We start from the raw sequence: 23,737 nt of genomic DNA, 5'->3' as shown, positions 1-23,737 counted from the left end.
GCAACATTGAATGATCTCTTTTCCTCCCTATCTGCCTGTCTTGTATCTGGGACAAAGAGCTGACAGTGTTGCGTTACATATACGAGCGATAACTTTTTTTCTCCCCCTCTACCTTGACTTTGTGTATGGAGCCTCCATGCAAAACAGTGACAGGTGGCGGCTGTGCAGCCATCGGCCACTATCAGAGCCCAGTTCCGCCGATAAAACGTCCTATTGGCGCCGATTAATCAGCCAAACCGAATAACTGGGCTACCTCTACTTTCATTTAAACCAAATTTTAAAGATGCTCCAATCAATATTTTGATATGAACAGTGGGGCAGATGATTGTGTTTAATGTGAAAGGTGTCGCTTCTAATGACGAACTCAAAGAGAATCATCACCCAACTCCGCAGCTCCCCTCAGCTGCATGGAGCGTTGTGCCGTCTTGCAGTTCAATCAGGAGAGACAAGTGAATGAAGAAGAGATAATTGTTTATTATAACAGATGATATGTGATAATAAAGTCTTGACAGAAAGTTTTTCACACTTAGACTCTACAGGGTGATTTGTAACCGAGGGGTGTCTGCCCTTAACAGCAGCAAGATAAATCTCCCCATGGAGTCCAGACACTGGTGGTGGTTCTGCTGAGACTGGTAGGCTGATGAGGCTGATGGTGATGGAGAGGTGGAGGAGCGTATGTAACAGCAGCATGAATGTACTATAGGCAAGGAGTGAATTTGGTTTAAAAAGAGACAGCAGCAAGATTATAGGCTAACAGTGTAGGTGTGTTGCTGTGCTATTGGATGGATGAGAACAGCTGATGAGAACAGATGATATCCGGCTTGACAGCCCCAAACAATGACAGCTGGAAATTATGTGAGTGAGCATGCGTGAGAGGAGTGAATGGCAGGATGTATAAGAAATAAATTAAGCATGCAAAAGAATATTCTTCCCGTCTGAACTTTCACTAGCTTCATCAGCTTCATTGTAATGGTTACGGTCTGCAAATTTACTCCCCTTGTTCAGTCTCACCGCTCAACAGAGAAAATGCTCTGATAAACCTAAAGTTAGCAACTATACTGGTGAACACAGTGGAACTTTTAGCAACTAAAGAGTCAGATATTTCTCTTAGGAGTTGGTGGGGATCAAAACAGGGATAAAAAGACGTGACTTTTGGACTTGAATTCAGGTCGCCAGAAATATGACTTCAAATGATTGCTAATGTAATGTTGCTCTGTGTCTGCTGGATGTGTAAGCAGGTAACTGTTTGCTAATTTGTTTCCCATATCAACCATAGACTGTATATGAGAAGTGGTCCTAGTCACCGTGACGTCACTCATTGGTTTGTAGACTGCTGTTTTGAAGCCTCAATTTTGGCATTTTGGCCGTCACCATCTTGTTTTTTTGCAACCAGAAGTGACACGAGAGGGTGGAGCTAAGTACAACCAAATGCTGAATCAGACAGTTCTAGGCGACCAAAATGTTACAATTAACTTTCATGAACTAAAGACACATTGTGAAATGGTTGAAGTTGTAAGATGAAAACATGGACAACTCCCAGACGGCACAACGTCGTTGTAGCAACCTATCAATCACAAGGTAGCTACGCTCTAAAGCACCCCCTGCTTTATGGTCTATTTGACTCTAAATGGGACCATAATTGACTAAATGAACATCATGCTGTATTGAAGACTTGAAACTAGCGACTGGGACCATAAACTCATGTTTACAATGTTTACTGAGGTAATAAATAAAGTGAGAAGTAGGCTCATTTTCTCATAGACTTCTATACAATTAGACTTCTTTTTGCAACCAGAGGAGTCGCCCCCTGCTGGCTATTAGAAAGAATGCAAGTTTAAGGCACTTCTGCATTGGCTTCACTTTTCAGATGTGGGGGTTGCCCACTAATCTCAATTTTATAAGGTGATACTGAATGAGTAGTCTATTGTTGACATGAGAACTGGTGAAATGTCCTCGCATTGGTGGGTTTTCTGCAGTAGGTCTTTTTTCACAGCAGATATTCTCACACAGGAGTACAGGTGTTATAATAGTGAGCTGTGCAGTGAGCCAGTATGCACAATACCAGCACCCTGAAATGAAAGCAGCTAAAAGCAATTCAGCCAATAATTTTATTATATAAACCTGTGCTTTTCCTGCTGTGACGTGTCAAAATGTCATCTGTGAAAAAGGCCTGTATACTGTGAGTGTTGACATGTAACTATTACCCATAGTAAAAGCCCAAAAAAACACACACATGCACACTCTGGGTTCCTACTATATATGGTTCACTCATTGTCAAACTCACTCCTGTATCGAGTGTAGGGAATGAATCACTGAGCAAAGCCTGGTTCTCTGGAAGCTCACAGCAGAGACCACGAGGAGATCCGTTACCTAGCAACCGCTGTGATTGTCTCATGCTCCAGGTGTAACTTCCGCGAAGAAGGTAGCCCCATGTGAACCAAGGCAGGCGCTACGCTATTTGAAACCCTGTTATTCTTGTATTTCAAGAACACAGTGAGGAATAAAAGGATGCTGAACACACACTGTGCTTGTGCACTTAAGGCGAAAAACGAGAAGCAGCTGGTGAGCTTCAAGGTTTAAGAGAGTATATCGTGAGCTCGAGCGGTTTTCCTCGGTATCACATTGACTCATCAATCAAGCTTCACTCTGTCTCTCTCCACACTTACACGTTCTGTGATCAATGTTATAATTAATCAAACAGCACCACACAGCACTCCGATCAATCTCATTTCTTACTGTAAGTTTCAAGCCAGACTTCTTTGCAACAAAGCAACAGTCAATCATCTGCAGGTAGATCAACTTTTTAGAAAGGCAGGGGCAACAATCCTACCAGCATGAAATATTTTATCTCAGTAGTACACAGCTTAGACTTAAACATCAGTAGAATTGCACACAAACACCCGTCAAAACACATTTTACTGACTTACAAATATCAAGAAAATGCAAATTGCTCATTTAGACAGGAAAAAAATGGTTCCCCAAATAATCAAAATAATATTTTTCCTTCTCTCCCACAGCACTTTTGTTAAATTCAAAATCATACTTGAGAATTATGTTTTTTTTAGCAAATATTTCTGTTAGTTTATGAATGGTTATTGATCTGTTAGCGCCACATTGTGCAAACGCAGGGCTCTAAAATAGTTAAAGCCCCTGAAAACATGGTATTTCTCTGTAACCTTGTATACCCATGACTAAATGCGCATCGATCAAAGTTAAGGTTTGGAAAAAAACATCTTTAGAAGTTATTTAAGAGTTCAACAGTCAAACACTGTTTCGTCAGGACTGTGTGGGTGTTGTTTGGTTAGCTTTGATTGACAGCAGCGTGGCAGTTTAAGCAGACAATCCCTCAACCGTCATCAGATTCTTTGTTATTTAATATTGAGGCACCTGATTATAATGCTACATCCTCAGAAGTATGTGACACACCTTTTTTCCTACTAAGCCCAACCTTTTTCAAATTAGTGAGAAGGGCACAAAGGAAAAGAATAATACCACATTACTCATAAACAAGGGACTTTCAAGTGGGAGACGCGTGTTTGTATTTTGTTTTGCAAGCAAGGTTGGAAATTAGCACCAGCCAAATGCTGGTAAAATAGGCAAGGGGCTACTAGATTTGCTTCACTCACCAGACAAGAAAACAATGGTAATCTATTGAGTGGCTGGTAGATTTTAGAAGCCACCAGCCACATTGGCAGGTGGCCAAAACAGTTAATTTCCAACCCTGTTTGCGAGTTGCGTTAATTACGTTTGTCACGTGTTTTGTAGTGACAGTTGCCAAATGTTTTCCGTACTGATGTTACGTCGTTTCCGTTTGTGTTTTACTTAGTTTACATCCTTTTTTTTTAAGCCAAAACATGATGTTTACCCTTAACCTAACTAAGTGGTTTTGTTGCTTCATCATAAGTGAGTGTTTTTGTTGCCCCCTGCTGGTACTGTGCGTTAATACAGGTGTGTATTATTCACGCCTCTGCGAGGCAAAACGTGGAACTGACACGCTTTCCTCTAGTGGACAGGCGGGTGTATTACACGTTTGGCGCGATATGGAGCTGTACCCATATGGTGCAGTAGTAAGAAGCTTTTCGGGACCTTTAATATCGTTGCTTTATTACTGTGCCCTAGTTCTAACTTTTTAAAACATACTATTGAATGTTATAACAAGAAAGAACATACAGAACTGGCAGGCTGATAATGTCATGGGTCGACTGCCTTGAATGTGGTGGCGTTAAAGCTGAAAGTGACAGTTCTATATTTATTTATTAAGCAGCAGATAAAATATGCATGATTACAATCCTGTCTTCACTGTGACATCTTTCTTACCCCCATAATACAAAAAATCACACATTTTACTGCATATAAATCTGCCTCTAACCTTATATAGATTTCTTATATTGTGACCACCACCATCTGTCTCATCCCAAACAGTTTCTCCCATCCTCAGTTATATTTTGATACGATAAGCGCAATGATGTTTGATTCCTCGGAGGATTCGGCTTCGAATCGCTCCAGGTATACTTCGGCCAAGAGTCTGTTCAACATTTTAGTGGAGTGGGTTCTAGACAGAACAACTCTGGCTCCCAGGAGAGAAAGGAAAGAGCAAGATGGAGATTTGAAGGGGTACTAACTGAGGTGGAGGGCCAAGGCCTGGGAAACAGTGCCATCTATTGATTCTACTTCCTGCCTGCTGTAATGCTGCGGCGGTGCATGCTTGTGTTTCGGGGTTTAACACACATATACAGTAAGCAAAGGTTTAACAGAGCCATTTCTTTCCCCAGCCATCATGTATGTACGTCTTCTCGCTGTGTGTTATTCCTCTCAGACACACCAAGGTTCGCTCTATATTCACAAACTTACTGCAAATACTCTAATGCAGGTTTGCTGAACACTGGTGAATACTGATGAATAGCTAAAGGTATATGCAGGCTACAACTGTCAGGAAAGGTTTACTTACTTTTATTAGTGTTATTCATTGTTTATTTTAGATTATTATTATTATTTTATGAAGGTGTTTTTTACCATATGTTCTGTGTTTTGTGATCCCTTGGGGTAAACTACATACAATTTTCCAATCCGGTGTACATTTAAGTTGTATTCTCTTCTATGCAGGCAATGTGGGTCTACTGTATCCATCCCATAATAGTATGTGGCTGCATTTAAACAGATCTCTTTAGGTATCCGGGTGATCGTGTGGATCCGGGAAACTGTTTTGCTGTTTTTTTTCTTTCTTTCATTATGTTAATATCATAGTAATATACATTACCATTTAGCATTTCTAAACACTATAAAACATTTTATGAATTCTTTATATCACACTGTCTATAATGTAGTTGTATACCAGTATAAGGACATTTTAAAGTGTTTTTATTATTGCACTGTATTCATCAGCAATTATAACTTCTCCTATAAAGACATATATTTGTATTATTATAGTTGTGTTTTACTATTTTGTCATCCGTCATCTGATTATACACCAGCCTCCACTTATGGGTGCCCACAGGAGGAGTTACAGTTGTTGACAAATACATTAATAAGCACTTATATCTGCTTACAACTACATTAGAGTGTGTTATAAATAATTTATTAAATGTTTATATACTGCTTTTAAAGACTAAATAGAGTCAACATACTGTAAAATGGTAAATATTGTATTTATTTATTTATTTGATGGTGCTCTGTTAATATTTGTTCAGATGTAAGTTACATAATTTGTGTCAATTTTTTGTCTTTGTGAGCTAAAAGCATTTTCCACCCTGGTGGACAATAAAGTTGTATATTAGGTATCCAAGTCTAAAACTGTTTCCAAATCTGATTTTAAGTCTCTAATCTGTTATGACCTTATAAACACAATACCTTAAATCTATAGGATACAATCATCAATTCCATAACATTGTAATGATATTAAGTATTTAGTTTAAAACTGTTAAATGTTGGGGAGAGGATCATAGCAGGTCAGCTATTCTCTTTAAAACCTACATAAGATGTGTCATCAAGGCTCACTCACACCACACAGTGACTGGGCCTCATGAATTATCGTCGTGATGATTCACTCATCAGCAGCTACTACGGTATCATAAGGTTTACAGGCAGCCTCTCAGTCCGACAGCTGTATATTCAACAGCAGACACGCTCACATGGGAGCTTGAACTTCCAGGGTGGCTCTGACATCACGGCGGTCTGTAGGAGTTTGTGACAAGATTAGATGAGAGTGGACTTATTCACCAGCACCGTGGTTGATATTCACAGTGAAAGACAGCCGTCAATGCCCAACTGCTCACAATGCTAATTTCTGACACATCTCTGTGATTTTTTTGCCAGATCTGTGGTGACATGCAGTGACCAGTGTTAACTGTGCATCATAGTTCACATCGGATAATTGTTATATAGAAGGTGGTAACAGCGCAGTTAATACTTGAGTCATCAGCATGTAAAGACACAGTCCTCTCCACACAGATAGTACTATTTATAGTTCATTTTGCAGGTTTGTGTCTCCCTTAACGTCTGAAACATATAGCGTCGCCATCCTGTGAAAACCATGTATCTAAAAACTTTATGAGCTATGAGACCCAGTTTTTTGTTTACAGTGCATTTTTCAGATAATCCAGTGGGTTTATTTAGTTTAAGAAGTTGGAGGAGTTTGTCAACCACATCAAGGAACACTTAATCCTTCAAATTATCTGAAACAAAAGCAAAATACAAAATGATTTTTACTGGACAGCAATGACATAAACATTTTGAAACCACTGTCATTATTAAGAGTTTATTCGTTGTAACAAAATGGCTTTATTTGTGGTTAATAAAACATTTACTAATGCTTCATGATTCAGTTATAAGAACAATTTTGGGGTTGACAAATGTGCTGGTGTTTAACCTCCAGCCTGACACTTGCTTTGTCTTTTTAGCTCTTTTATTCATCACTTGGGTGGATTGTAAAAAAAAAACTCAATGATTTATTACTATTTATAACTGCAGTCTTGGTGGCTTATTATAAAGTGAGTGTTTATTAATGGATTACCAACATTTCTAACCACATTATTACTAAATAGAAAGGATAAACACCAAGCACAGGAATTTTTCACAACCTGGCAACCCAACACTTGTTCTTATTAATGGCTTATATCCAGGGTTATTATAGTAAACTAAAACGAAAACGAAAGTGAAAGATATTTTACACTTTTAGTTTTTAGCTCTAATATATAACTACCGGAAAAAGGAGACAGCATGAATTTCTGTCAACTCTCGTGATATTGAACCACAGACGTTGACCAGACTTGACCTTCCAGGAGGTGGCGCTGTGCTGCAATTGCTTCACATTGGACACTAAAGTAGCACAAAGATTGAACCTTAAAAACACTAAGGCCATTCCTACACAGTTCTCCAACCCTATATTTTGTATGTTTGTAGCTACATACTTCTGAGACATACCTGGCCATAATAATAAAAAAAACTACTGTACTGTACTAAATATATAAAAACTAAACCTTTCTGAAAAAAAATTAAACTAAACTAAAACTAGCAAACGGACCCTGAAAACTAACTAAAACTAAACTAAATTGAAATTCAAAAGTCAAAACTGAAATAAAATAAAAATAATTTAAAAATAAAAGCTATTATAACCTTGCTTATAACTGATACGTAAAGCAATACACTCCTTAGTTACTACTTATTAAACCTTGTATAAAGGGTTCCTTATTATAAAGTGGTACCAACATTTTCTCTTTCATGTTTTGCATTAAAGGACAAAATATCATTCATTTAGCATCAAATAATCACACTTCAGCACCATCATGGGCTCTCCATAATAATGCTACCTGATAAGCCAGTACCTTACGGCAGCATGTTCAGTATACCTTGCACTGTATACCTTTGATGGGTTGGTACATGCAGCTCCTCACAGCGATGAGGCCAGAGGGCCAGTGATTTCTCTGGGGAGGAGCAGGTTGTCTTGGATGAGATCAGGCCCGAGCAATGCCTCGCTCTGACACGTGTCAGCCTCGGTTAGTTTTGACTGTTCAATGCGATGACCTCTCCAACTGTAATCTGCCAGTACCGGCTCTGACAGATTAACAGTGCTATTCATGTCTACATGTTTTGTTGCCTCTGGAGAAGACTCACAGATTATGTTATTGATCCGAGACGTGTATTTCTGCCGTCGGAACTTCTTAATGAGCGAGGTGTGTTTAATGTCAGGTAAGGCCAAAAGGTGTACTGACACATGAGAGCAGTGTGGTGGTTGGAAGGTGGGTGGTTATACACAGAAACATGCGTTGGTGTTATATTACAGTTATTGCAAACTCACTGACTTCCTGAAATCTTTTTTAATTGTTTTTCTTTTTTTGGCCAGTCTTTCAGCTCTCTCTTCCTCTGCTCATCGCTCCATGCAGGCTCGACCTCCCTCCATCCTGGCCTTTCCCCTGATGGTAGAGAGATTATTTGTCCTCTCCAGTTATTCCCCTCTTTCCTTTGGAGTCTGAAAACTCATCTCTTCATGAAATACCTCATGTCATCCTCGCCTCACTGAATCATTTCTCCACACTCTACCTTCTTCCTCCCCTGCACTCCAATTTGTTCTTCAAAACAAAATCCCTTCCTCTTCTCCTTTTGCTGTTATTTTTATTTCTATTCCCATTGCTTCTCTCAGCCATGTACTGTATATAATTATGAGGTCGCCATAAGGGAAGTATAGCTCTGAATCAAGCACTCCATGTTGATGGTAATGAAGGTGATGTAGAGTTTGGTGCTCATTATACTGATGAATCCCTTTAAAGTCAGTCTTAACGAGTCGGCTAAAGAACCACAAGATGAGTCTCTTTACCTTTAATAATACAAATATTTCAATAGTATGGATATTTAAGATGAAAAAGAAGTCTCCCAATTTCAAGTAGGCATTGCAGATGCAGTGAACAGTTGGTTTAAGAGCCCCATCTAGTGGTCAGACATGCATAGTGGTGTTTAAAAGTACTCCTATGATAATATAATATTGTAATATAATACTATATACCATATTTTCATTCATTCATTTATTGTCAACAATCACAGTACACCAAACACTGCCAATCTGAAGATTATAAGAGTCATTCCAGCTAGGGATGGGCGATACCAACGTTTTTTAATTGAATACGATACCGATACTTTTTGTTACAATTTGAATGATACCGATACCAATAATTTCTTAAATAGATATGTGATTTAATGAAAAATAATGGTCATTTTTAGAAAAAAAAATCATTACACTCAAAGGAAAATCACATGACACATACCGGTCATTAAACAAATTGATTACAAAAGCAAATATGAGTACAATTAAGAACAAGTCCATACTATGATAAAATAATAAGCCTCCATATAGCTTCCAGGGTGTGTTGTTTTTAAATGTTTGAAGATGTTACTTGTGTTGCTGTGTGTGGCACAAATAGTGCATCTTGCTCTATTTTTATCTACAGGTGAAAAGTAGCACCACACCACACGTTTCCTTTCTGCTGTTTTCACACATGTGCGACTATGCACCGCTGTGCACTCGGTTCTGGTGTCACATTGGTTTCCACAGTCAGCCGACACAGGACAGCTAAATATGTCAAGGCTGCTTTGGCACAAACATTATTCAAAAGTAGTGAAGACGTTTAGAAGTGATGCAGCCACCCATGTTTGTATTTATACAATTTTATTATCAATATTTTTTCAAAGGAATCAAATGGATGGCTTCTGAGTATTGAAGTATCAAAGTATCAATACCACAGTATTGATCCGCCTAACCCCAATTTCAGCAGGCACCTGTCTAGGCTTCTAACCATTGTCTTGGTTCATTTACTTACTAAGTACCTTGAGGGACTGTAAATTAATGCCGTAAAGTGTTCTTTGATATAGACACAAATTATACTGTTATAACAATAGGAGCATTTTGGATGTGTGTTGTTAAAATGTAACACAACCCATCAACATACTGTACGAGTTTGGTAACCACATTCATTACTTTTTGTCCCAAATTATTTGACTAAGCGTTTTAAAATCAACTTTGAAACATAAATATGCAGAATAACTATCAGCTACAATTACAATCACTAAAAGAAAGAAAATAAATGAACCTGGTAAAACATCAGCCCCATGCAGATTATTTTTAAGCAAAGTTTAAATATGAAAATATCACAAAAACAACAAAAACAAAGACTTAACTCACCAAAAGCGTTGAAACATATTAGTGCATGGCTGGTGTAAAATATCTCCCCAATAAATATAAGGTTTTATTTTCCTCCTCAGCAGCCTGATTCTGCCACAACTACTGTGTGCTACACATTAACAGTCATGGTCAATACAGTAAATCAGTCTGATTCCAAGTCATCCACATCTCTAACACCACAAAATATGGGAAATTGAATCAATACTATTAATATATGACTAAATAACTACTATATCCTTCATAATACTGCTCAGGCCAGACAAGGTAATGCAGCCGCTGCTCACTTGCAGCATCATACTAGCTGACCTGGCAGCAATACGGGCTCCTCTACCTTTAACAGAAAGTGAGAGAACTGGGTCATTGTGGGAAAACATGGCCCCTCAGAGTCACTGCTGCCAAACGGTGTAAAACCTGAAGTGACCTGCTGTAATTCAATTTGTCTGGAAAGGAGTGCTAGGTTTGTTTCATCAGGTTTCCAACCAAGCTGAGGCTGGCCCACATTGTCTGGCACCTGTAATACCCTTGTCTTTGATCATGCAGATGCTTATGAATCCCTGCTGTGTGCTTTTTTTTTTGCTGTGGGCAAACTACCTGGTAAATAATAAAGGTAGAAAATGAACCCCGTGGGTCATTTCTGTTCTGGAGAACACTTTACTTTCCTGTTGTAAGAGATTTACTCGATGAAATTGCAGTGGCAGTGTGTGACTCATTTTTATTATCCTCATAAAAGTCACCATGGATTGTTTTGTGTCCACTTTATAGTTGTGACATGTAGATACTGTTCATATTTTTTCAGTATTTTTCCACCTTAACCTCTTATGAATCATGGATCTTTTAACACATTTATGGTCCTCCGTTAACAGAGTTGGTGGGATCTGTGTGAAAAGTGTTTAAACTTTTAATATTATGACAAACAAAAATGTCTGTTAGAGTTTAGTTATATGGGGGAAAAGCCAACTTTGAAGTCAAACATAAAGGGTGATTTTGCTAGTTTTCTTTGATGATTTGGAGATTTTGAGTTTCATATCTTATACATGGATGTAAAGCAGGAGTCAAAATTGCCCAAATGATATTCCTGGTACTTGTAAATGCTGCTAATTGGCTTTTGTCCTGTGGGTTCCTCTGTAGCCCTCTGAGAATCCCAACCTTATTATAGTGAAGGGGTTTCCTGGGAGCTGTGTTGTCAAAAGCAACAGCTCCTTGTACTGTAGAGTCTCTGAAGGTAGATTGGTCCCAGGTGAGGGCCAGTGGAAAAGCAACCATGCCTCACAGAGCCAGGCGAAGGTGTGAGGGTGACACTTGTGGACTCCATAGTTGTGCTTTGGGACTTCAGCATCATTGTTAATCGTGATTAATCGCAAATTAATCGCACATTTTTTATCTGTTAAAAATGTTCCTTAAAGGGAGATTCGTCAAGTATTTAATACTCTTATCAACATGGGCAAGTATGCTTTATGCAAATGTATGTATATATTTATTTTTTTCCGGCTTGTGATTATCATAAAGTGGGCATGTCTGTAAAGGAGAGACTTGTGGATACCCATATGACCCATTTTCATTCACATATCTTGAGGTCAGAGGTCAAGGGACCCCTTTGAAAATGGCCATTACAGTTTTTCCTTCCTGCAGCATTTTTCAACCTCCTTTGCAACAAGCTACTATGACGTTAATGTGTTGATGAAATTAGTGGCGTGAAAACGATTTTGCGTTAACACATTATCATGGCGTTAACTTTGACAGCCTTAATATTTATATATAAAATTAACACTTGTGGGTGACATACTGATGAAGAAACTTGGAATAGGATGATTGGGAGGAAGGGCCTGATCCGAACACGAGTGGTGTTTTATTATAGGTTGTCTGTGCTAGTCATGAGCTGTTGTTTAGAAATAAGGTTATTCATAATTGTACCTAATACCAGAACACCAAAAATCAATAATCAGCTTCGTAGTTGTATTATCAGATCTGCGGCCATAGCTATCAACTGATCACCACCTGGTGTTGAGTTGGACCACATAGTGGGAAAAAGTTGCTGGGCAAATGCAGTAAACTCAAATGTGCAGTAAGGATGGTCTCACTGGTCTGTGAAGTCTTCATCACCCCCCTCCACAGGACTTTTCTTTGCATCCAGTAATGGTTGAGGACAAGGAATCCCAGTTGATCGTGTACAAAGCCTCCATTGCAGAGGTGGCTGATCTGAGTTGTGGCCTGATAGTCGCTGGTGTTTGTTGTAGCAGTAATCCAAAATCCCACCAGTCGACACCGAGGTGAAAGTGATAGTCAAAGTGAGGCCGGCCTATGGCCTAAGCTTCATACCAGGGTTCTGGAAAGGAGGCTGTTATCATACCCCAGATTGCCCCTTCAATCTATATGTGCTTTGTGGACTTGTACAAGGCTTTTTACCGCATCGTCCAAGGTGTTTTGTGCAGGGTGCTGCTGGAATATGGGATTTGATATAAGCCATCCAGTCTTGTATAACTGGAGTAATAGCTGTGTCATTGGCATTGGGCTCAATGGGGCCCAAGGTTGTGCATTGTCACCAATTCTGTTTATGATTTTCAGGGGCAGAGTCTCAAGGTGAGTGGAGAGTGTGTGATAGGGGTGACCTCAGGATTGCATGTCTGCTTTCTGCCAAGTGTGAAGTAGCTGAGAATAGAGTCAGCACCCTTCAGATCTGAGGCCATGATACTCTGCCATGGCCTTTGTGTTGGCTGCGAGTTCCTGTCCCAAGTGATGGAGAGTTCAAGTATTTCAGGGTCTTGAGTGTAAGATTGAGGGCAAGATTGACATGATCTTAATGGACGGTTATATGAAGAGGAAGCAATATATTATATATTGGCAATATCAGTATTGCACTGTCTCCAAAATGCACCTAAAGTAACCAGAGTGGGGCCTTTCATTGCCTCTGTATCTCTGCACTGTTATATCATTCCTCACAAATCGCGTCTGGTCTTTCTTAAACACTGTCTGACTAATGACAACAAGTAAAGTTTATTCATGTGAAGAATCATCTTTGAATCCTCAACGTTTAGTTCCAAATCTTTACTCAGCCATCATTTTACATTCAGTAAGAACTAATCTGGGCTTATTATAGCAAAAGCAAAATACTGAATTCCCCATCCCCCTCATTTAGTGTCCGTTAGTGACACTAGAGGGCGTTGGAGTATTTTTTTTTTCTCTTTCAACTTCTCTAGATCAGACAGAAAGCACTTTGACCTTTGACCTCATCAAAACAAATTAACCATTTTTGGATTTATATGTTAATTAGTGTACTTACATACTTATTCATTTGTTAAATGACTACAATAATTTTATTTTGTGGTCTTGTATTGACCATATAGCTGTCTTGTCAGATTTTATCTTTCGATATGCTACAGTATGGCTACAGCTCTGGCTGTGATACCTGTGGGATCTGTTATGAATATTTCAAAGAGCTTTGCAAAACACGGACTTCTCTTCAACCGCTGCATTTCCTCTCTCTTGACCTTTGACCCCAAAGCCAGATCCTCATCATTATTGACACATTAATCACAGCCTGCCATGAAAATAATGCACACGCCCACACATGCTGCCTGTCAGTGGGTTTAGAGACATATTGTTATTCTTTTCCTCAAATCTTTAGATGCCTTTTATGTACTTTCTGTCATAAGATGGTGTTTGCGTCTGTCTGAGTGATGAGGATCCATGTGGCACTTCAGAAATGCCTCCTTACTAAATTTAGGATGACTAGAGTCTAATGCAGACTTGTTTTATCGTGTATATAAAAAATTTTGAATTTCCTTTGTAAATGTAAATATCTATCTATCTATCTATCTATCTATCTATCTATATATCTATCTATCTCTCTATTTATCTATCTATTTATTTATATTTGCAAAGGAAATTAAAAAAAAATTTAAGACGTGGGGAACAATTAATATCGGATTTACAAAGATGTAAGTTGCAGAGCTAAAACATTGTACTCTCAAAATGAGTAGCTTGTAGTATTTTCATAAAGCATGTGATTTTGGCCAGAAACCAGCAGAGCTTTGAAACAGATCACATGCTTTGCATTGTTTCCTTAAGAGTGGATTGTTTAGCTAAGTGATTTTCACACAAATGCCTGAGGAGACTTATTCCCCAAATCCCTCATAAACTGCATTATATTAGTAGCTTACCACAAGTACCAGAAGAAACAGTCAGAGGAGGCTTACGCCTTATCGCCAACCTGATTGTTATTTTTAATTTAGAGAGAGGGATTCTTAGCATTGAGGGATTTTCTGCTTTGTCATTCTGTACAGGATTTCCCTCTGCCGGGGGAAGAGCATTTCCTATTTGCTTTCTGCTAAGCGACTTCCTCCCTCAAAGGCTGCTCAAACAATACATCCAACACAGCTGGCTTACTGTTTGAAGAATTCCTCAGATGTTGCTGGAAATTCTTTGGTGGTATTTATATAGCTATGAATGAAATGAGCGAATCAAAAAAATTTATAAATAAAGTAATAAAACTGTGGACAATAGACAGATGAGGTAATTTACATTATTTAGTTTCTATTCACTCAAAACCTAATTTCTGTGATCAAGGGTCACCCACCTCCAAAATACAAGAAAGCCAGCTGGTATCTCGTCTACATTGACCGGCATGTCTTTTGATAATCTATTATTTACTGAGCTTTATGCTAGACTTGTTGTAATTTTAGATTTTATGGTCAAAAGTTACTGATCTACTGACCTTTAATGAAGTGTCTTGTCCCTAATGAGTGCTTATAAAATGTGACAACAATATACTTATTAGTTTCTGTTGCACCGGCTTCAGGAAGTAGGCTACTGTAGATGAAAAGTGGGTTAACTCATCCCAGTCTGCCCGCTACTACCGTTTGCCCTGCTTTTTGACAAGCTGTAGTGACAGTGTGGCCCAGGTCTGAGCTGCGCTAGGTGGTGACGCAGGTACAGTATGTAAGAGCCTGGCAGGGGGTGGTGGTGAGTTTCCACCAGGAACCCACCAGGTGGTGAGTGAATCTGGCATTGCCCTGTATAATCCAGGCTCACTATTTGGCAGTCAACTTTAGTATTTGCTGCACTCTGCAACACAGCCATGCTGTTTCCTAAGACACAAACATAACTGTCTATGTATGTACAGTATATATCATTCACTGTGTACGTTATATTCATATACCGTGTGTGACTATTTATGTGTGCAGCCTATGTAGACTATAGATCAATAAATCAGTCAATCTATCTGAAAAATGTCTGAAAAAAAAGTCTAAAAAAGTTTGAAAAATGTTGGAAATAAAGTCTAAACAATGTCTTAACAAGAAAAAGAAAAAAAAAGTCTGGGAAAAAAAGTCTGAAAAAAAAGTCTGAAAAAAAAGTCTGAAAAACGTCCCAAAAAAATGTCTAAAAAATTTCCCAAAAAAAAGTCTGGAAAAAGTCTGAAAAAAAGTCTGAAAAATGTCCAAAGAAAAGTCTGAAAAAAGTCTGAAAAATGTCTGAAAAAAAGTCTGAAAAATGTCTGAAAAATGTCTGAAAGAAAGTTTGAAAAATGTCGGAAAATAAAGTCTAAACAATATCTGAAAAAGGTAAAAAAATAAATAAAAATAAAAAGTCTGAAAAAAAAGTCTGAAAAATGTCCCAAAAAAAAGTCTGAAAAAAATGTCTAAAAAAAAGTTTGAAAAATGTTGGAAAATAAAGTCTAAACAATGTCTGAAAAAGGTAAAAAAAAAAAAAAAGTCTGGAAAAAAAGTCTGAAAAAAAAGTCTGAAAAAAGTCTGAAATATAAAGTTTGAAAAATGCTGGAAAAAAAGACTCTGAAAAATAGTTGGAAAAAATATCCGTAAAACAAAAGTCTGAAAAATGTCTGAAAAAAAGTCTATAAGGCTTCTTGAATAGTGAATCTTTTTTTCCTTATAACTCTACTAATTTGTTTTTAAAACACCTTAGTATCTCACCTTTTTCTGATTTGTAGTCTAATCAATGAAATCCTTGTCTAATAGACTAGTTCAGCAACTTCACATCTTCAAAGTTGCTTTCAGTAAAACCCTCAAAGGCCAACTTGTTGATTTCAACCTTAATTGGAGGCGTGTTTGGCTATAGGCCTAAATGCTGCTATGCTGTTATCATATTGATATAACATATTATATAGCTAAAAAAATATAGACCTAAGTAAAATAATACCTCACTTGGACAAAGGCGTCTAGCAAAATGAATACATGTGAAAGTAACATCACTATAGGCTAATATTAATAATCCTATTTGTTATAGTAGCTCAGTTCACCTGTGTTATTCATAACCTCTGTATTTAGCCTACAGACTCTAGGGGTATAGGCTGTGTATCATATCCAAGAAAAACATTTTCAGGTATTCTTTTTTTTGTGTGTAAATATTTTATTGAATTTTTACATAAACATTTTGGTCAACAAACCATATGCTAAATAATAATAATAATAATAATAATAATAATAATAATAATAATAATAATAATAATAATAATAATAAAATATATACAAAATCATAATAAAATAAATATAAAACACAAAAAGAAAAGCAAATCAAATATATATTCCGACATTAAATCTGCACCATGATCTAATCTAATTTGCAAGCAACTAATTAATTCTCAGACACATGTATGTGTGCTGTATATGCGAGTATTGTGTGATGGTGTGTGCTTTTACTTCAATCCACATTAACAATGTATTCCAATTTATTTATTTTGTCTTATCTTTTATTTTATGTATTTTCTTTGTTAGATAAGTGAAATACATGAAATGTCATGTCTCTCTTTCTTTGAAATTCTGACTAAACATTTCATTGTATGATTTAATTATTAGTATTGTTAGTCTGTCTGTATGTGTATATATGTATATATGTCTATATGTAAAATTCAATAAAAATATTGTTTAAGACTGGTTCTTTCTCTGGTATTTCTCCCAGTTTGAACATATTAATTAGGTCATGGAGGAGGAAGAGTGTTCAGTTCAGTGCAGTTCAGTTCAGACAACTTTATTTATCCCCAAAGGAGCAATTCATTTGTAGCATTTCCAGTCCATACATACATACATACAACAGAAAACCAATAATTAGTTAAGTCAAATAAAACATATTAAAGGCATGGGACAGTTGGAGGGACAAGTTACAATAATAACCATATAAATACATAGGATTATGGCAATAAAAACCCCAAAATAAGAAACTATATATGAGAACAACATTTCTTAAAGTTCCTCTAAATAACAGTCATTTAAAATGGGTATATGGTCTGTGTTCAGCAGCTTAACAGCAGAAGGGATACTGGACTTGGAGTAACAATTTGTTCTCCTTAAGGGCAGTGAGTGTAAACTTCATTGTTTCCAGGTCGTGAATCCATTAGCAGAACAATAGAGAGCATTAGGACCCTGAGGCTGTGGAGGGCTTCCTCTCTCATTATCCATTGATTTGACAGCTTGAGGAGCGACCAGTCAGAGGAAGGATGTGAGGAGGAGGAGGAGGAAGAAGAGGAGGTGTTTGGTGCTGTGCGTCCAAGTTTTGTAAAAATTGCTTCGTTGTTTGAAAGCCAACCGGCACAGGTCCACTGAAATGTCTGTCAAACACAGCTGCTCTTTATTCGACACGTTTTCAAACCGGATAATCCCGAGCTGGCGTTTGGATTATTGCTCCTCCTGCTGAGTTATTGTAGATACAAGAATCAATTCATTGGATCATTCAGGGAGGAATTGATTTTTTCTGTGGACTTCAATGTTATTTCTCGACTTGCTTCTTCTTCTTTTTATGGGAGCTGTGTTGTAGCATTTGGTGCAGCAAGTTGTCCGATTGGAGACGCACACGTGTATCCAAATCATCCCAATCTCAGTCCTCCTTCATCCGGCTGAGGACGCACATCTCATCCTGCAGCTCTCTGGATAAGAAAAGTTCTTTTTTTCTGGATTTCGTTTAAAAGAGGAGGAAAAAGGAGCACACACAACATGTCGTTGAGCAGAAGTATTGAATTTGAACACTTTGAGGAGCGAGAGAAGCCTCAGAAGACACCGAGGACCAATTCTGTCTCCGGGTCCCAGTCTGGCGGATCCAGAGGAACCGGTCTGGTCCCCAGTCCGGCTCACAGCGCGCACTGTAGTTTCTACCGCACACGCACTCTGCAGTCTCTCACCACCGAGAAGAAAGCTAGAAAAGTGCGCTTTTATCGCAATGGAGACAGGTATTTTAAAGGTCTAGTGTATGCCGTGTCTGCTGACCGGTTCAGGTCTCTGGATGCTCTGCTCATGGAGCTCACCAGGTCTCTGTCGGACAATGTGAACCTTCCTCAAGGAGTCCGGACGTTATACGCGCTGGATGGAGGCAGGAGGATCAGCAGCCTGGATGACTTAGTAGAGGGTAAGGTATAACAGCCACCTCCATGTGACCACAAATCATGAAAGAGGCTCCATAATCCAATATACTGATGATAAAGTGCATTGATCATTGATCATTGATCCAGACATGCTATTGATTTTTTTTTTTTACCTTGAATGTATAGCCTGCAGGCAAGTTATGCCAAAAGTTAAAAAGGTCACTCAGCCACAAATCATGAAAGAGGCTCCATAATCCAATATATTGATGATAAAGTGCATTGATCCAGACATACTATTGTTTTTTTAAATTTATTTTTTTATTTTTTTATTGTGTTTATAAAGTGATTACAAAACAAGTGAAGACATGTGCAGGGACATATATAAAAAAGACCAAAATATATTATACAGAGAAAGACAAATAACAAAGTACAAAAACAAAACAAAACAAAACTAAGACAATACAAGGGGATAAAAGCAGGTTGAAGTGTGTGTCTGTGTGATGTGGATAATGTGTGTGTGTTTGGCATTGAATGAGGCTAGATGGTCATATTTGACATATATCTACTCTTAAACACATACAGACATCCTTCCTTTTATGTGTAGAGCATAGGGGGAGTAAAAACAAAACAAAAATAAAATAAATGTGTAATATATATATATATATGTATATATATAATACAGTATATACACATATATATTAATAATATGAATAATAATAAAGATGATGATGGTCATGATATAATATCAATAACAATAATAATACCAACACTTACAATAATAAGTGAGATAAATAAATAAGTAAATAATAACAATAATAAAGAAAAAAACTATAACTGTGTATGTGTGATTGATTTTTTATAAAAGCTAGGTTTTTGCCTTGAGTGTTTGACTAAATGGCCCATGCAAATATACACTAATATACCACTTCTATTATTATTGATATGTTCTGTGATGTTCTGTTTTAGCAGTTACCATATTTGTGTATAACAAGCACCTCATTGTGACCACAAATCATGAAAGAGGCTCAATAATTCAATATATTGATGATAAAGTGCATTGATCCAGACATGCTATTGATTTTTTATAAAAAGCTAGGTTTTTGCCTTGAGTGTTTGACTAAATGGCCCATGTAAATATACACTATAATATAGCCTCAGGCAAGTTATGCCAGAAGTTTAAAAGGTCACTCAGAACATATTGATATTGTTAAGAGCTGGCACCTCTTTGATGGTTACTTTGTGCATTTCTATATGTTGCCAATCAGGAAAGTTTTCTTTGCCAAGACAAAATGTTCCTTCTCCTGTATGTGCAGAGATCTACTGTACTTCAATTATCTCTGGAGGACATTACAGTATAATGGATGCAATGCAGAGCTCCCCCTTGCATCATTTGCATCATTGACATAACTGTTCCGACATGTTTGACCCAGTGCCGTGCAATGCAGACAAGCAGACCCCTCCTCAGTGCAGCTCTAGTTCTGCACAGAGCTAATGTGCCTCAGTGTTCCATTGATCTCAGCTGGACTCTTTTACTCTCTCCCCCTCTGTAACATGTATTTGTAAGCTGAGTTGTGTAGGCTTGAAAGTGCCTTGTGTAGCTTTAAGTGCATTGCTGCCTGGGAATGAATGTGTGATGAATGTGCATGTTGTTGTAGGGTCCATCAGCTGCTCTTTTAAATTGATCTCACCCTTGGGGCTTGAAAGATGGAGGTTTCCTTCCCCCATCCAGTATCTATTCATTGCTTTCAGTGTAGAGATAATAAAACGAGGTTTAATGCTGGAAATGTGATTTAAAAATGTGCAAAATATGATAAAGTCATCGTTTATAAACTAAAGGTGGAATCTTAAACTTAATATCCCCTTATAACTGTCTCCTACATGCACATAAGATCAGTTGGAGCTAGAGGACCAACGGGTGTTCATAAACAAATTTGGCTTGCATTAGCATACAAGTTAACTCTACTATTTTAAAGTTTTAAAACATGGTGTCAAAAGCAGATGCACACTGCTGACACAAATGGAACACAATCTTCTCCTCCCCTTTCACTTTCCTGCAGAGTTATTCACCCTGCAGCGACAGTGACCTCTCAGTTATGGGTTAATCTTCATGTTCAACCCTGGTGTGTGTCTGTCTGCATTGTGACCTGCCTGCAATCCTCTTTCAACACGAGAGGTTTCGGCTCTGCCGCACACGCTCAGGATCCACTGACCTCTTACTGCAGTCATTATTCTCGTATACTGATCTATTTTCATCTCACATCCTCCTAAAACTTTAGACTCTGTGCTACACTCATTTCCCCATCCCCTGAGTGACCGGGGAGGATTTAGGCCAGCGCCTGATCTGAATTCTGTAGCATCACTAGTTTGGCAATTTGAGCAAAAGTTGTTTTGGTGCATTGGATCTGATGCAGAGCCTTCTTGCTACTGAACTTTTGCACTTTCATGTACAGGAGAGTTCTACTGATGCTTCAACAACTCATTTTTTCTCGGCCATTTCTTTGTTTTTACAGGGTCAGATCACAAAAAGATACATTTTTATTGAACATATTGACTGGCAATACAGATTATTATTATTTTTAAATCTAGAGTTTGAAATGTGCAGCTGATACCGTATTAATGTCATATTAAAGTTAGTGTAATTACCAATTTTTGACTTGTAAATGGCTTTCACATCAACATCCAATTTGTAGAAACTGGGAAAGATGGAAACTGTAGAAACCCATAATTTCTGAAAGATTCAATATATATCCAACTTGGCACATAATATTTCAGAAGTGCTTTTCCGATGGACGCCTCACATCAGCCAGTCCATCATTAGAGGTGACTGGAACCAAATTTAATGTGTAGTGTTATATTTCCAATGCTGGGGATGTAAGAAAATATTGAGTATCACGATATTATGTTTTGTGATACAGTATTGATTCTCAAAAACACTGTAGATTTTTAATTAACAGTTTTTATTAACTCAGTCATACTTCTGTCATTGGCAAAGAGAAGTGCCCTCTCAAAGTAGTGCTATGATGTTGGATGCTATGGTGACTGTGATGAATGCAGATCCCTCTGATCATATGGTGGTCTGTTCTTTATACTTATCACAATATATCGCAATATATTGAATCGTAACCCCTGCATCATGATACATATCGTATCGCCAGATTCTTGCCAATACACCGCCCTAGTCGATGCACAAAATTATTAACCCTCACACTACCAACTTTGCAACCACACAACCATCATCAGTTTTCTGATGATTTATGCAAGTCATAAACAAGGGAACTTTTCCCATCGCCCATATGACACGAACACAGCATGAGACTTGGTTCTCCTGAAGAATCCCAGTAGGGGTGTTTTACAGAAGAAGTTTGCAGAAGGGTGAATGGAATTTCCTTTATCATGCTTAAAGCATTGAGAAATTACCTTTTAAAATAATCAGCAACAATATGTTTTTTCAAGAAACCATGTCCCAGTTGCTTTGGATAATTCACTGACCTCACAGTTTTAGCCATTTCTGACCTTCATTACAAAATACTGCTAAGGAGAAACTGGGATATTGTGTTTATACTGTGAGCAGCACCTCAATTTGAATTTCATTCAATCCAATTGTAGATATCTATCTTGGCAGATATCTAAAAACCTCGGCAAAATAACCAAACTATCTGCATGGCATGATAACATGAGGGGTAAGTGGGAGGGAAAGTGTTTTTGTAATTTGTGTAAACTCCGATGTGCGATGCACTGCAGGTGGGCCGAGCACCAGTGTCTTGTCCTTGTTTACTCACCCATCTAATGGACAGAGAGGGAACATTACTGCACAGCTCAGCAGTAGCTGCCTCCATTGATTGAGGCCTGCTGGGGCTCTTTTGTGTGGAAACCCAATAAGCTACGTTCACATATGTGTCCCTTATGGCTGGATGGGAGCCAACCAGTCAACTAGTAGGGTTTTTCCATAGTAGGGGAGGTAGTCGGCGCTGCATGTCGTCCACATGCGAGCAGTCGAGCAGCACCGGTGCAAGTGTTGTTCCACAGCACAGCAAGGTAAAGTTGTTTACCTTGACGTGTCTGAGGTGTTCTTGTCACAAATCACAGTAAGAGCCCCTTTTCAGCTCATTGTGGCGGTTTCTATTTGTAATATTCCCCCCTGGAATATTTAAAACTGATCTGCTGACCAAATAGTGTAGAATAGGTCCAAATGCTGTTGATTAGACCCATTTTTATTGAAGAATAGCACCCTATTTTGGTGACAAACACATTGCATTTCCTACAAGAATTCTTCACAATAAAAGCATCCCGGTTTGGTTTACTAGTGGAAAGCGTTTAATGTAAGGTTCAGTTTGCATCAGCAGTAACTTAACGCAGCTCCAGTACGACTGAAAGCGATGGTAAACAATAAAATAATCTGAAATCTGAAAATACTAACACAGTAGTTAAACTAAACTCAAGCCATGGAGATTCAGGTAGAAGCTACAAAAGTACAGCGAGCTGGAAAACGAGAGACTTTTAAACACCAAGCTTTCTCTCTAGTTTTGAACACAGACACACTTGAGTTCAGCCACTGAGAACACAGCTAATGGGCTACCATCAGGACCACAGCAGCCTGGCTAGGCATGGCTGTCCTCTGCTGAGGGTCAGTAGTGGAAATGCATGTCATCATGGTTAAGCGCGGCGCGGCTAAATGGGACTGACCTGAGCCCATGGAAGAATCCTATTGAACTGCTGTGCTAGTGGAAAACTACTCACAGAGGTAGCAGATACTGAACTGGGTTTAGAAAGAGCTTTGTAGTTTACTATGTGGATGTGTAACATGCTGACATAGGGATTCTAGTTGGGACAATGGTGAGTGTGCAAGCCAAGGTGTTTATTAGCACCAACTGGTGAAATTAAGGTTGAAAGTGTACGAATATATGAAGGCAGAAAAACACAAGATTAGATTTATTTTATTTACTTTTTTGGTAGTTTTCAACTAAATTAACTCATATAATTGAATTCATCAACTCATTCTAAAAATGGTAAATTTCTTGGTGACCTATCTAGAGAAAAGTAAATAAATAGAAAGTATGAATACAACTTTTTCCAATGCAATGCAGCCATTAGAGAGGTACTCCAGTGATTTACAGTGGCTTAGTGCTGCACTTTCATTACGTTTGGTGACTCACAGGAAAAGTAAAAAAACAGAGACCAAGATATTCAGATTTTTAGTCCTTAGTATATGTCAAGCTCCAAAAACATTTATCATAATGCATCCATTAGCATATTATTTGGTGAAT

At 38.0% G+C, this 23,737-nt stretch overlaps 1 protein-coding gene across 7 annotated transcripts in view; it reads left to right on the top strand.

Annotated features, from left to right (window-relative positions):
• Positions 1-17,552: 17,552 nt before the first annotated feature.
• Positions 17,553-23,737, top strand: part of dclk2a (doublecortin-like kinase 2a) — a 52,370-nt gene continuing 46,185 nt past the window's right edge. For 2 of the 7 annotated variants that reach the window (XR_005206238.1, XR_005206240.1), the window contains exon 1: positions 17,553-18,517. Coding sequence is in view for 5 of the 7 variants with exons in the window: in XM_037764762.1 (XP_037620690.1) it covers positions 18,109-18,517 (409 nt within the window). In the remaining 2 variants the exon portion in view is untranslated. The remainder of the gene's footprint in view (positions 18,518-23,737) is intronic. The other 5 variants (XM_037764761.1, XM_037764759.1, XM_037764763.1 and 2 more) reach the window with 3 other exon arrangements.

This window comes from Sebastes umbrosus, chromosome 3 (genome assembly GCF_015220745.1).
Source record: "Sebastes umbrosus isolate fSebUmb1 chromosome 3, fSebUmb1.pri, whole genome shotgun sequence".
In the NCBI taxonomy this organism is placed as follows: Eukaryota; Metazoa; Chordata; class Actinopteri; order Perciformes; family Sebastidae; genus Sebastes; species Sebastes umbrosus.
Note: the sequence above shows the minus strand (reverse complement) of the source record. Positions and strands in the feature narration are given on the sequence as shown.